We start from the raw sequence: 15,097 nt of genomic DNA, 5'->3' as shown, positions 1-15,097 counted from the left end.
AAACAGAAATGCCCTTTCTTAACAAATAGAAAACCACTGGATACATTTTTAGCACTAATGGCTAATCAAGCTTTTCAACCACAGAAAGAGTTGTATATTTATTGTCATTAAAATGCACCACACATCTTTGATGAAAGCCACAGGTGTCAAATCAGAAGTATAGATCATCATCATTTGAGGCTATAAAATGTAGGCCTAATTATCAACTTTGTAGGCAAAACATCAAGAACCTTCAGAACTGAAATCAAGGTTTTCAAACAAAACAGTTAAACCAATTTGTCAAAATTTAAACCTGCCTAGCAGTCTTCTACTAGAGGGTAGACGCACTCTGTAGTCAACTGCTCAAGTTAGCTGTCATGATTTAGGCCATGCTGATTTATTTCCGTGATACTTCACGTTTCTCATTTAAAGGTTTAAAGATTGTTAAGCTAACTTTAAAAATAGAGCTACTGATTTGGGCTGCAAAAATTTCAAATAACTGCTAAGTGGCTCAAAAGAAGGAGGAATTTTCTGTAATTTTCCCTTCTACTATACCTAGTGAAACTCTAGAGCAGGGGTAGGCAACCTTGGCTCTTTTATGACTCATGGACTTCAACTCCCAGCATGGCTGGTTGAGGAATTCTGAGAGTTGAAGTCCACGAGTCATAAACGAGCCAAGGTTGCTTACTCCTCCTCTAGATATTTGTAACCTAGACAGAATGATATGCTCTCTGATATGTATGCATCCTTTTCTCTATTATTACAAAAAGGGTGCTAGAGTTATTTCTAGATTCTGAATAGTTAATACAAACTAGTTAGCTCCATTATTAGAAGCAAACCTCACCATCAGCATAGACACGAAGATGTAGTGGACCTTTTTTTTTCGTTCTGAAAAACATATGCCTTGTGTTCTAATTAGAGATCTGGTAATTACTTACATGCATGATCAGTACAGTACTTGCAAAAATGATAACTGAGTGAGTGCAGTGTTTTAATCAGAGAAATTAGCATTTGTCTAATGACAAAATAGTAATTTGCTGTAATATGTTTAACACTGAAGGTCAAGATGAACTATTCACTCATTGTTTATCTGCCCTGATATACAACAAATAAAGGTATTAGTGAAATATTGTTAAACTCAAGCTAGAATTCTTAAAGCCAGATCTACTTTATGTAACTTGAGTGCTTGTCATAACTGAATATTTGTCATAATAAAGCATGGCAATTCATATTTGAGAACTACTCAAGCTCTTATAAAATCAATAGGTATATACTGAAAAAGTAGGATGTTAAGTTGAAATTAAGTTTGAATACCACAATTTTCTTTCTTGGTAATTTGTTTTCATTTGTCACTCAGAATAAACAATATTTTGCTAAACAGCAATCACATTCCACTCACTTTGACATTTCTGAAAAACAGTATAGCTGTCAGATAAATCCTTACAGTTACACATGAACTGAGATATTAACTTTTAAAGGAATTCTTTCTGTACCAGTTGGTGAACATGAACTCTAATTCATATAATGCCAAGAAATTCAAAGAAATGTTTTGTTTCTTTTCCAGTTTTAAAAAAGATGCAATCAATATCCTATGTTTGCAAAATCTTACTCATGAAACAAACTACCAGTAAAATCTATTTAAAATATGGAATTTGAAAATTAAATTGGTGAAGACAATGTTGAAGAAACAATATGCTGGCTTTGAATTTCATCATGGTGAGTAGAGTCTGGATCATCTTCCAAGAACATCCCCAAAATTGTCAGTAAAATGTTTTGCTTCTGGAAGAAATTGGAAAGGAAAAGAAATTAAGCCCCAGTATAAAGATTGAAAAACAGGTTAAGTGCTTTCTGAATCCTAGAAAGCATTTCTTGGACTCAATAACAAGTCATAAATTGTTGAGAGGTGGCCTTCAAAAGAATAGCCGTAGTAATCATGGTCTGGCTCATTAGACAATTAATAATGCATGCTGTCATTTTCAATACCTAAAGGTTAAATTTTCCTAATTCATACGTAATCCTCTGATTAAAATCAATAGGGCATACAAGGACTGAAATATGACTGCACCATGTGTCTGCAACTCAGGGTATTTCAGGAGATTAAATTTAGCAATTCTAAATTTAGCCATTCACTATCTCAAACCCCTGTTTAAAATTGCAGTGTAGACACCAGAAATGTCCTAAATGATGTTCTGGTATATTCACTTGTCACCTTCAAACTTGCCAATTGCTCCAGGCTGCAGCTGGAATACTTGGTCCAAGTTTGGTTGCCAATACAAATCAATACGAGAATATCGAGGAATTGGAAAGAATGCAGAGAAGAGGAACAAAAATTAAGAGTAGGACAACACGAGAGGAATAAAGGGTACCATGTACCTCACAAATGGGAAAGAAACCTGGAAGAATTTCAGAGACATCAACATAACCCCTTCCTTCCCCTTTTCTTCTCTGCTTCCCCCTCAGTTTAAGACAGCAGATCACACCAATATGGGAAGAAGATATTTTCAGCACTTGGATATTGGTATACTGTATATGTTGAGAAGGGAGAGAGTTGGAGAAGAGGTGTCTTAGGGGACTAAATAATACCCAAATGAGTTATTTTATACAGATCTAGGCAATTCAAGCCTGCTTATAAAGAAGGAAGGAGAAAAGGAGGAGAATAACCGTACATAAAAATCCTTAAAATCAGACATGTAGCACATATAGAAATGGGTAAATAGATACAGGTGTGTTAATAAAGGCAAGAGACGAAAAGGACAGCCAACAGCAAAAAGGATGGACTCAGTGACAGGGGCAATGAGTACAATGAGAAAATCAGTGTATATGGTCACTAGGACTTGAAATTGACTTGATAGAGAGTGAGAGAGAGAAAGAGAGAGAGAGAAAGAGAGGGGGGAGAGGAAAGGGAGAGAGAGAGAGAGGGAGAGAGAGGGAGAGGAAAGAAAGCGAGAGGGGGGATAGAGAGAGAGGAAAGAAAGAGAGGAGAGGAGAGGAGAGGAGAGGAGAGGAGAGAGAGAGAGAGAGAGAGAGAGAGAGAGAGAGAGAGAGAGAGAGAGAGAGAGAGAGAGAGAGAGAGAGAGAGAGAGAGAGAGAACTCATGCACAGCACCCTCTATTTCTTTTTAATTAAACTCTTCAATCAAGCTTTCCCCCCCTCCCAGTGTTTTCTTTTCTCTGGGAAAGGGGTCCAAGTGGTTCTTTGAGCATTTAAGTTTGCAGACCCCTGCACTAGATATTATCCATCATGGTAGAAGAAAAAGGGGAAAGATCCAGCTCCTATGGCCAGATCCAGATCACTTTGCATTACTGAAGAGAAGGATGCTATGCAAAGGTGCACTTTCCTATAACAATTGCATTACCAAAACTGCCCTTAGTTTTCTACCATCCCGGGGCCCCTGCTTATTAATGTTTACTGGTTAAATTAAACAGAAAGCTGAAGAATGGGGGTTAGAATTAAGGATTAGAGTTTGATGAAACTAGATATTCATATTAGAACTTAACGGTCAAGATTATTTTAAAATAACAATCTGGGACAAATTTCAATTGATCTATTTACAGCAAGGTAAACCATGATTGCCCATTTATCACTACCAGACCTAGAAAAGCTGCCTTGAGTTTAAAGGTGGGGGTGAGACTGGGAGGTTGAATTGGTTAACTATTTGTAATAAAATTCCTGCTAGGCAAAAGATTAAACCTCTCCTCTTTGTCTAGAGAAGAAATCTCAGGGGGAAAAAATCCCAGTTGTTTTGAAAAGCAAAATAGTCTTAGCCGCTAACTGTAACTTAGTTTAATAATCTAGCATCTATTTGACACTCAGATTAATATTAATTACACAGAAATAGAGGTGGGTGTATCAGAGGCAAAGATATATTTTCCAAGAGTCACCAATTGTACAAGGTAGGTCAAATCAATTATGTTTTGCCTGGTGTTTGAGGATCTCTGTAAAATAAAGACATAGTACATAGAAATGGCCTGTATACAGAGGTCTTAGATCAAAGGTCTTGCACTTAAATGTAACCACACAACAAGCAGTGGACAATTGTTTTGCCAGCAGGTTTGCTTGTTTCTAGTGAGGGTGACAGATGATTATGACCTATTCAAAGGGAATAACATAGTTCTGCTTTGTACTGGAGGGAAAACATACAGATCATGTTTCTAGTTAGCAGCGCTGACAGCTTTTCTCTTGATGTTCCTTAACAAAATGTGCACCGCTGTAAGAAATACACACTGGCCCACATCATATTTAATACGTTTCACTGTTGAAGTGTTTCATCTCCCGGAATACATTACCAAGATTAATAAAATGAAGAGTTAATCAGTCCACATACCGTTACACATGTAGGGCATGCACTCTTATTACATTATTGTCATTTTAGTAAATTCGCCCTATCTGATGATTTATATATACTTTATGATCTATGTATACTTTCACACAGCTAGTGCTTTTCAAAGAAGCTTCGGTATAGCCCAGATTATGATTACGTTTGACCATAAGCGCAGGATTTAGAGATATCAGTTCTGTGTGACTTTGAAAATGACATTTTAACAGATTATACCTAGTAAGCAAGCCCTTTTGCTTCATAGTATTTTCCTATCTATATTGTCTGATGCTGAACTCAAAATTATGGAGTAGTCTAAGCTTATTCCTGCTTCTGCATCCATAGAACTGACACCGTCGCGTTGGAAGGTTAAGTGAAGGCTACCTCTTTATACACATCAGTTTGATTCCGAGATTCCTTGGCAATCATCATATATTTGAAGGCTACAGAGAAAAATCAAATTGCAGTCTTCCTGTCCACCCTCCAAGTGCAATTATTTCACAATTCTCTTACCCTCCACATTTGACTCTAATGTTGGAAACAATGTCTTGTTCTCACCAATATTTGACAAGATACTATTTAAATCAGTGGTTCTCAACCTTTTTAATGCCGCGACCCCCAACCGGTCGTATGTCGAGGACTAAACCGGTCGTAAGTCGAGGACTAAACCGGTTATAAGTCGAGGACTTTCCCTGCCCGGGAGCGCCGTGCATGTGTGGTTCCGCCCCCACTTTTGACAGTGTGAACGCAGTATTGTTTCCACAAGGACCAATTATTGAGAAACAGAAGATCTGTTCACGCAAGACTATTTTTAGCACAGAAACAGATTTTTTTAAAAAACACCAAATCTTATGATTTTCATCTTTAAGTGGATTTTAGATAAACGTTAACTGTATGTTAAAGATACATTATTAAAGAGGCAGCAAACAATTTGATTGCCTGGCAATGGACTCTTAGGATGGAGTAAAGAACTTTGCATTGTCCAGGCAAAAGCTGTGAAGAAATATGAAAAACAACACCTGTCAGCAGCACCAAGAGACCTGGTTTCACACTGTAATAAAGCTGATGGAAGTCTGTATGGGTATTACCATGGCTATTGCTAAGGTATCAGTAAATAGACCAGGTGTCAAACTCGCAACATCATGTGATGTGTTGCGACGTATTGCGGTTTTGCCATGATGCACCCGGCCCGTGGGCTGGCAGTTTGACACCCCTGAAATAGACCAATGGGAGTTGGGGACATAGGGAGATAGAAGGGTAGCCGAATATTAGTTGCTAGATGTCTGTCTTATATACAGGTAATCCTTCACTTACAACTACAATTGAGTCCAAAATTTCTGTTGTCAAGCGAGAGTGGTTGAGTGAGTTTTGCCCCATTTTTTGACCTTTCGCGTCACGGTTTTTAAGTGAATCACTGTGGTTGTTAAGTTAGTACCATGGGTGTTAAGTGAATCTGGCTTCCCCATTGACTGTTTGTCAGAAGATCACAAAAGGAGATCACATGGCCCTGGGACACTGCAACTGTCATGAGTCAGTTCGCAAGCTTTTGAATTTTGATCACATAGTCAGAAGTGTGAAAAAATCACTTTTTTCAGTGCTGTTGTAACTTCAGTCACTAAATGAACTGTTGCTAAGTCGAGGAGTACCTGTACTACTTGTGGGCCTTGCATTAAGCATCCCCTGGTTTCTCTGGGAAAGATACTAGTTTATATGACCCTTTAGTCTGATCCAAAAGGAATCTTATATCCTTTATTAGAAAAATTAGTGCCAAAATACACATAAATGCAGCACCAACCTTTGTTATTATACATGTAGCGCTACCTCCTCAGAGGCCACCAATGCCCAGGCCCTCCCAGCCACGTCCCCCCTTGTCCAGCCTTGCGGTAATGTTCTTTAGAGATCGATGAGGTGTCTTACAACTGGAACTCACGCAGCATTAATGGGTGGCAGGCTCTTCCTGTTGAAGCAGGACTTTCGGGCANAGGATTCAAAACCACCCCCCTCCCTTACTCTTTATTATTAAAATCCGAGGCTAGAAACCCCAGCCAACTCCCTTACTTCACACTCTCGCTTGCCTCCGTTTCAGATATCCTCCCACGGAGGAAGCAATAAAACTTCACTCTATCTAGCCTCTATTTAAAATACCCTTGATAGAAAAATAAAATAAGCTTCCAGACCTTCCCTTCTCAACTCCAACCACCCCGGCCTTCTCCTTTTCTTCCCTTTTCTATCCTTCCTCCTTCCACTCACGCCAACCACACCCAAAGCCAACTGCAGCTGTCCCAATCTTTCCCTTCCCAGTCAAGCTCCTGCAAGCACTCTCAGGCAGTCCCCGCTACATACAGTATACACATACCCCAACACACACAACCAATTTACACTTGATAATGTTTATTTGGGATTTAAGTTATTAGAGAACTTCCGATTCAAGTCATAATAGCTACTGAGTGAAGTACTTCACGTGATCGCTCACTTTGTTTCATACCAGAGGCTTTTCATTTTAATTATTATGTTAAAACATTGGAGTGAAAATGGAAATATATTTCAGTTTAGTAAAACTATCTGGAAGTTTAGTCATTCAAAAGAAAAATGATAAACTATACTTAATCTAAATATTATTGTTTGAGACACTCAACATCTGATTAAGAATATCTAATGGGCACAGAAATGGTACCAACAAAAGAGAGCTATAATTCCCTTTAAGCTGCACCGGGCAGTAGGCATCACGTGCAGAACTATTGACTATCCTTTAGCTATAATTCCCTTTAAGCTGCACCGGGCAGTAGGCATCACGTGCAGAACTATTGACTATCCTTTGGCATTTTTAGCAACTATTATGCAGCAACTAGAAATGTTCTCTGCTACGTGGGCCAAAGCTAGATTTGAACAGATGTCTGAAACGCCTGAGGGGAAAAATATTTATAAAGCATTTCTACATTCATAGACTAGTTGAAGGTTCAATAAGCTTCAATAAAAATAAAACTTTTTATATATAATCCAGCAGTAATAGTTAAAACATTTCCATTCACTATACACAGAATAAAACCATTTATTCTTTGGAAAGATAGTAACTCCTAGTAAAAGTACTTGGTATGAAAACACAAGAAATATAAAGTGTTTTTTTAAAGATCAATATTCATTTTTATCAAGGAAAGGGGTTCTTCTTCTAAAAAGTGTGTATGATTATTTCTCAAAACAACTGCAATAAGGGTAATATAATTTCCTTCCAATTAATAAAATATTGTATGACAAAGAATTAGGCTTAGAGTTATGAGAGTTTGTTATAGAGAATGAAATTAATTGAAGTGGCAAACAAAAGATTCCTTAGCCTTAAGGTCATATTTTTTTTAAAAAACAACAACATTAAACTTAATATTTGACAAGGTATGTAAGAAACTGTGCTGATTAAAGCCAAATATTCCACTATGACACATAAGCTTACAATTTTTATTTTCAGTCGTTAAACTGAATGTTATACAGCCATAGTTTTAAAAACGATTGCTATGGCAATCACCATGGTTTCAATATTCCAAGTATAACCTTATGGCTTATCCCTTGAGATCTCAACCTGGGAAACATGGTCCCTATTCATATCATGGGACAGTACGAGGGATGATATATATAATTAAACATATGACAAAAAGTATTCTTTTTTTTAAAAAAAATGCTGGCCATATAAAGATGTCAAGTGAATTTTCAATGTAAGTCAATAAAATATTAAGATTTCTTTTCAGCTGCAGAAACCAAAGATGTAGCAAGGTTTTTGTTAGATAGCTTAAATATTGTTTAGTTAAAAAAAAAAGATTTGTCATTAACTATGCAGAAGCCACATTCACCAAACTATTATGCTAGTGCAGCAATTAACAAACAGAATTATTAGACTGTCATATGGTTAAAATGTAGGGAAATTTCCTGTAAAGGAAAAAAAATTAACACCTTTACTGCAACACATTGGACCAATAAAGTAGTAACAAATGGACCCAGAGATCAAACAGAAAGTAAGTAAATGCTATTTCTATATTTACTAATCATGTTTTTTTAAAAAAAAAAAAAAAAAGGCAGGGAATTTGTAATACTTCTCTTTAGCTATCCCATTTTCTAAAGAGAAATTCTAATTATTTTCTTAAAAAATGAAAAATACTGTTTTGAATGTATAGCCATTAAAATATGCAATATCTCAAAGCATATTTCCCATGAAAGATTTCTACAGCTCAGTATTTATAGGTTTTATCACAGGCAAAATTAATCGAGGGAGGGAGGGAGAAAGGGAGGGAGGGAGGGAGGGAGGGAGGAAGGAAGGAAGGAAGAAAGGAAGGATTACTTTGGCCATAATGGAAAAAAATATTTTTAATTCTACATATCAGTATCCAAAAAAGAAATAAAGAGGGGTATTTATAACCCAACTTCTCAGAGTACATTCATTAAAATAACCCATCTACTCTCTCAAATTTTCTTTTTAAGCAGAACAGAGACAATAAGAGACCTCAAAACCCCAACTCCAACCCCATTCTTCTTCACAGCCAAGCAACTTTGAATGCATGCACATAAACACAAATGAATGAAAAAGTTCTTATCTCTGAAGATCACAGGTGTAATTGAATTCAATAAATAAGTCTCTATTTGGAAATTCTACAGGAAAAAAAAAACCAAAAACCATTCACAGTTTAGTCTGTCTTTTTTTCCAATATAGTTTTCTGTTCTTGCTCTCTCTCTGGAAATTCTACAGGACTTTCACTGCTTTCCTCCTCTGGTTCCTCTTCGGTGCCTTCATCAGTGACATCCCTGCTTGGGGTGTCCTTCTTAGAGGCCTCACTTTCATCTGATCCACCCGAGTCAGCAGTGCAAATCCCGTAACACATGATGCTGATGACACCCAGTGGCAGACCAAACAGGAAGCAACCAAGAAGTGGCGAACTCTTGAAAACGGACTGTAGGGAAATAATTGGCCATCGGTTATATTTTCATAACATATTGAATGACTCGGAGAAGATGATTCCCACCACTTCCCCACCATTATATATTAACATATTTTAAGAAGAATCAAGGTATGAAGAATGTCATTTGAGTATCTAACTAACAGAAACTTTAATGAAAGAAGTGGGAAGACTGTTGGGGCAGTTATTTCTTTACTAGTATGTTTACACCCGTTTTCTTCCTGCCTCATGACTCACCCTCAGAACTAGCAACATGGCCAGAAATAATCCCCAGGAGCTCAAGGGATATGCACACACAAATGTTCTAAGAAAGGTTTCAGAGAAAGCCTGGGTGTTACTTCCCATTTTTTCCTTGTTTATACTTGGCCTCATCTACCTTCGGAACTCTATGTAAAAAGTATAACATTTCAAATAGATCCATTTAATTTTTGTTACAGGAATTTGCAGGAATGGCTTTTAAGACACATGCGTGCAAATGTTACTCTTTTGCACTTAAAATTGTCAGAATTTATTCCATAGCTGCAGGATGGCCTAGACCAGGGGTAGGCAACCTTGGCTCTTTTATGACTCGTGGACTTCAACTCCCAGAATTCCTGAGCCAGCATGACTGGCTCAGGAATTCTGGGAGTTGAAGTCCACGAGTCATAAAAGAGCCAAGGTTGCCTACCCCTGGCCTAGACTTAAGATTATTTAATAGTTTAAACCCTACAGAAGAACACAACATACATATGAACAACTGTGTTGAGGTCTACACAACACTGGTCCTATGTCAACTGGTGTTCATGGACATCAACTACCAACATGAATGTATTTATGCGCACTCAACTGAATCAGAAACAATTTGGTATAGCCATAAAAAATAAGCTCAAAGTGTATGCATATGTACAAGATAAGAAAGAAATGGAAAGAAAACTATACAATTTGAAAGAAAATAATATCCTTCCTTGTCCAATATAATATGTAGCAGCACAATTTCCAGCAGCACAACACCCAACTGAACACATTTTAAAAATAATAGAAATGTATATCACTCCGAGAAAGAAAACAAAATTGTAATAGTTAAATGTTATGTTCTTTGTGGGGAGAAACAGACAAAAAAAAAGACTGATTTGGAAAAAAGTGTCCACGTTCTACCTGTCAACTATTCATATGTACTATGACAGACTCAGATGCTATCCAATTACTACCAATGACACATTTTATATGTCAACAGGTTTATTTCAAAAACAAGGTGTATTGTAACCAAGACAAATCCAACAAACTTAATAATATGACCGAATAAAACCTTTCCGGATTCATTTCTGTGCTTAGCAAATGGTGCATCTACTTTAACTTGATGGCTATAAATATTTTCTAATACTTTACGTACTCCCACTGTAGACTTGGCATCGTAAATTATTCTCTTGATTCGTTGAAGAATTCCATCTCCACCATATGCCTGAAATTTAAAAGATAAAAGATTAAAGGAGATCAGCATTATTTATTTATATTTCAGTTTTCAATTACTTTATTTTACAATGTCATCTTACCAATACTTACTTACAAAAATATTATTTCACTGAAGAGAAATTACTTCATGTAGAGTTGTGGATTCTACCTTATTCCTGCAGGGCAATACAGATGGACTCAATGCAGACTCTTACAAGGGTATGATTATACTTAACAGAATAACAGAGTTGGAAGGGACCTTGGAGGTCTTCTAGTCCAACCCCTTGCTCAAACAGGAGATGCTATGCCACTTCAGGCAAGTGATTGTCCAATTTCTTCTTAAAACCTCCAGTGATGGAGAACCCACAATTTCTGAAGGCAAACTGTTCCACTGATTAAATGTTTTAATTGTCAGAAAATTTCTAATTTCTAGATTGGTTCTCTCGATTAGCTTCTTGTCCTGCCTTGAGATGCTTTGGAGAATAGGTTGACCCCCTTTTCTTTGTGGCAGCCCCTTTGATATTAGCTGTAATGGTTTACTCAACAGAAAGCTGGTGTCTTCTCTTCACCACAATTTGCTTCTATTATTGAAGTTCAAGCAAAGCTATGGGACTATAGGGGATCAAAAGTGAGAAAGGGCTGAACATTATTCTTTTAGGGCTAAGGGCACACTTCATGCCCACAATCCAGTAAAGAAAAGCGTACATTAGTTCTGATACATATAATCCTTGACTTATTATCACAATTGGGACTGGAAAATGCATTGTTAAGTGGTGTAGTTGTTAAAGAGAGGCATCACATGACCGCACCGAGTTTTATGACCTTTTTGGTCCCAGTTGTTAAATGAATTGCCACAGTCATTAAGTGAGACATCACGTGACTGCAATTTGTAGCCTTCCCTGCTGGCTTTGCTTATGGGAAGCCGGCTGGGAAAGTTGCAAATGGTGATCATGTGACCCTGAGAGGCTTCAACCGTCGTAAATGTGCAAAAATTGCCAAGCACCAGAAGCACAATCATGTGGCTCTGGGCACAGTCATTAGTGCAAGACTGGTCTTAAGTCACTTTTTTAGTGCTGTCATAACTTCAAATGGTCACTAAGTGAACAGTCGTAAATTGAGGACTACCTGTAGTTTCCACAAGCTCAAGCCTATGGAACCTCATTAGAGGTTTTTAAGAAAAGCCTGGATGGTCATCTATTTGAAATGGTATAGGGTCTCCTGCCAGAGCAGGGGGTTGGACTAGAAGACCTCCAAGGTCCCTTCCAGCTCTATTCTGATTGATTGACCTAGCCAGATTAACTCCACAGTAGATTTCATTCATTCCATGTATAAATAACAAGTTCTAGATCATTTATAATATTTATGAAGTCAATTGTAATGATCAACAAGCCATTTATTTCAAGTGTTTGGACGGCCACATATAAACTACGGATTAGTCCTGTGGAATAATCCATCATAAAATAAAGAAAAGAAAAGAATGTAGTTTTTTTCCCTTCTACTCTTAAAAAGTGGTGCTGGTTGCTGATATGGTGGAACAGGAAGGCAGAAGGTATCTCTGCAGCAGGAGGAGAGAATCAAATGGAGAGACCAGCAATCATCTCTCCTCTTTTCCTGCCAGTTTCATAACCACGTTTAAAATATTTATATTTTTCCTTTAAAGATTATACATAAACGTACATTTGGAACCTAAACATGAGAGAAGATAGTTGTCTGACATATGAGGAAAGAACCAAGATGATGACTGAAGCCAAATTGGAGTGGACCTGTGATAGTCACCACAGACACATTTCAAATAATGAGGTTAGCGACACTCCAAAGATTCTGCTTTGATTTTCAAATAAATATATGTAAAGATACTTCAAAGCAAGACAATTCAAATGAAGTAGGATAATTAATGAACTGCTCTCATATTTTGGTAATTTGAACAACTGTTGAGATTTTAAATAAATGTGCAATACTTACTTCAGCTGTGCCTTCCACAATATCGTTAATGAACTGGACCAGATCTTCAGTGCTCTCTATTTGTTTATGAGGTAGGAAATATTGTTGATTGGATGTATTCAGGACAGCAATAGTGGGGATTACCAAATCACTGAAACAGTAAAACCAAACAATTCAGAAACTGAACTATAACTAGTTTCATTAATAAAGCTTTGAAGAATGATCACACTCTTACCAAAATAACTAGGAAGAGAAGGGTTTTTCAATCATATTACTTACTGCTAAATCTTTACGGAATAACACTAGGGACTGATAGGTTGGTTTAATTTATTTCTTATATAAATATAATAATTATGGCTAATTAATCATCCATTTCAAAGGCTCTAAAGTATCCACAGTTCTGTCTAGTGTTTCATTCTATTCAACATCTGCATTAGCCTGTTGGGCCAAATGAATCAGGCATTAATTATGCTACAAACTGATGGTACTGCAGTTTTGCAGTTTTAATATTTACCCAATGAATGCCACTGATGAGAAATTAAAGGCATTATAACTGAATTCAGAGAACATTAATGCAATAGTGAAAACAGTATAGAATACAAAAGACAAAAGCAGCAGTAAGCACTGATAAGGTAATCTTCCCTTTACAAGCTGTCATTACAACCTATTACTAACTAATTCAGAGATAGGTCTATGTCTTTAGTTGTCAATCACAAAAAAACCTCATGTAGCCTTCTGAAGGACATACATGATCTGATGTTGCCGCAGGTAGGCACAGTACAAACTCTATAAATACATATAAATGCCAAATCTTTTCAGCTCCTGAAAATTAGTTATTTAATACTGCCATCTAGTGGAAACATATTTAAATATTTTTAAATGTTTTTGTTATTTTTGTTTAAAGAGTTTAATTGAAAGAAACAAACAACTTTATTCTCCATCTGAAAAAAAATGGTTTTACTTACTCCATTAATAAACTATTAATATATTCATTTCCATCCATGTAGCCAAACTGGAAGTTTCTATTAAAAGGCAATTCACAATATTATCCGTTAGACTGATTTGAAATGAATAATGATCTTAACAAACAAACAAAACACATGATACCAACCAATACATTTACTGAAAGGAAAATTCAAAGAGGAAAAGGAAGGAGATTCAATCTTTAGGATAGCAGGAACAGATAAAGAAAACTGATTATCAAACACTATTTACTCAAAATACCCTATGTAATCATTGATAACAAAAACTTGGCTAAGGAAAAAAGCAACTAAGGATTTGGAAGGGAAAGAGCTGCAAATGTAGTATTTTATCCTTTCACCTATATGAAATTTTTGTTCTAAAATTTGCTTTACATGCACCTGGAAGAATCTTGGAAGCACCAGGATTTGTTCCTGAGCTTCAGAAACCAACTAGGGCAAGTAAAGCTATGGGATACCTCTAAGGCAGGGGTGTCAAACTGCCGGCCCGTGGGCCGGTTTCATCATACCGGAGCCGCGCCCACCCCATTGCTGGCAACGGCAAAAAAGCTCCAATACGTTGCGTGATGTCACGTGATGTCGCGAGTTTGACATGACTGCTGTAAGGTCTTGTTCATTTGTCTTGTAATTAATTATGAAACTAGAATGAAGCAATCTTACAGAACAATGTATTTATCACAGCTCCTTACTACATATGTACAGGAAGCAAAGGGGAACTTTTGTTTCATGCCCTTAAACAAACTACCATGTCCCAGGTCAGCACCCCTCTTTCTCTTCCACAGCTTTCTTTGCAGCATATTCCACTGGTTCACCATTTTCCTAACTTCTATTCCCTTCCTCTTCTTAATTGCTGCTGTATAAGTTTCATCTTGGCATATCCCATTGGTCCACCCATTTCCCATGCTTTCCCATCATATGCCCTTCTTCTCCTAAGCCACCAATAAACTCAACACATAATAGAGCTACTGACCCACCTATCTCTGTTTTTTATTAGGATCTTCTTTTAGTTAACACCACTAATGGCTCAACGTGGCATACCTCAATGATATATGATAGATAACGTAAGTATTGTATAACAAAGTGTTAAGATTGTTGAGCTTATTTGTAATTTATATGCTGCTGCTGTTTTATGCTCTTCATTTGTTTAATAGACTATTGCATTTTTATGTGGTATATTATTAGTTGAGCTACATTGTAAACATTATGTAAAAAAACAGAATACATTTTGTAATACCATATGTACATAATTTTAAATTGCAGAAAACTGCAAATGGTTTAAACTGCAATCCAATCCCTATTTACCTAAATGAAACCACTATATTCACTGGACATTTATTTTTTAACATTAGGATTCCCAAACTAAAATATATTACCTATTAAAAGATCACAGAATTCTGAGAAGCACAGTAAAATCTACCAGAATTGGATATATATGCATGTAACAAAGGATAGAGCTATTTATTTATTTATTTATTATTATTTAGATTTATATCCCGCCCTTCTCCTCGTAGGACTCAGGG

General features: G+C 36.7%; 1 protein-coding gene across 1 annotated transcript in view; it reads right to left on the bottom strand.

Annotated features, from left to right (window-relative positions):
- Positions 1 to 8,653: 8,653 nt before the first annotated feature.
- The window catches only part of TMX3 (thioredoxin related transmembrane protein 3), a 22,476-nt gene continuing 16,032 nt past the window's right edge, over positions 8,654 to 15,097 (bottom strand). The window contains exons 13-16 of the mRNA XM_015818250.1: positions 13,563 to 13,619; positions 12,619 to 12,748; positions 10,598 to 10,666; positions 8,654 to 9,222 (exon numbers count right to left, since the gene is read on the bottom strand). Coding sequence (XP_015673736.1) covers positions 8,959 to 9,222; positions 10,598 to 10,666; positions 12,619 to 12,748; positions 13,563 to 13,619 — 520 coding nt within the window. The 3' untranslated portion in view covers positions 8,654 to 8,958. The remainder of the gene's footprint in view (positions 9,223 to 10,597; positions 10,667 to 12,618; positions 12,749 to 13,562; positions 13,620 to 15,097) is intronic.

Source organism: Protobothrops mucrosquamatus, unplaced genomic scaffold (assembly GCF_001527695.2).
Source record: "Protobothrops mucrosquamatus isolate PMUCROS unplaced genomic scaffold, P.Mucros_1.0 scaffold707, whole genome shotgun sequence".
NCBI classification, from domain to species: domain Eukaryota; kingdom Metazoa; phylum Chordata; class Lepidosauria; order Squamata; family Viperidae; genus Protobothrops; species Protobothrops mucrosquamatus.
Note: the sequence above shows the minus strand (reverse complement) of the source record. Positions and strands in the feature narration are given on the sequence as shown.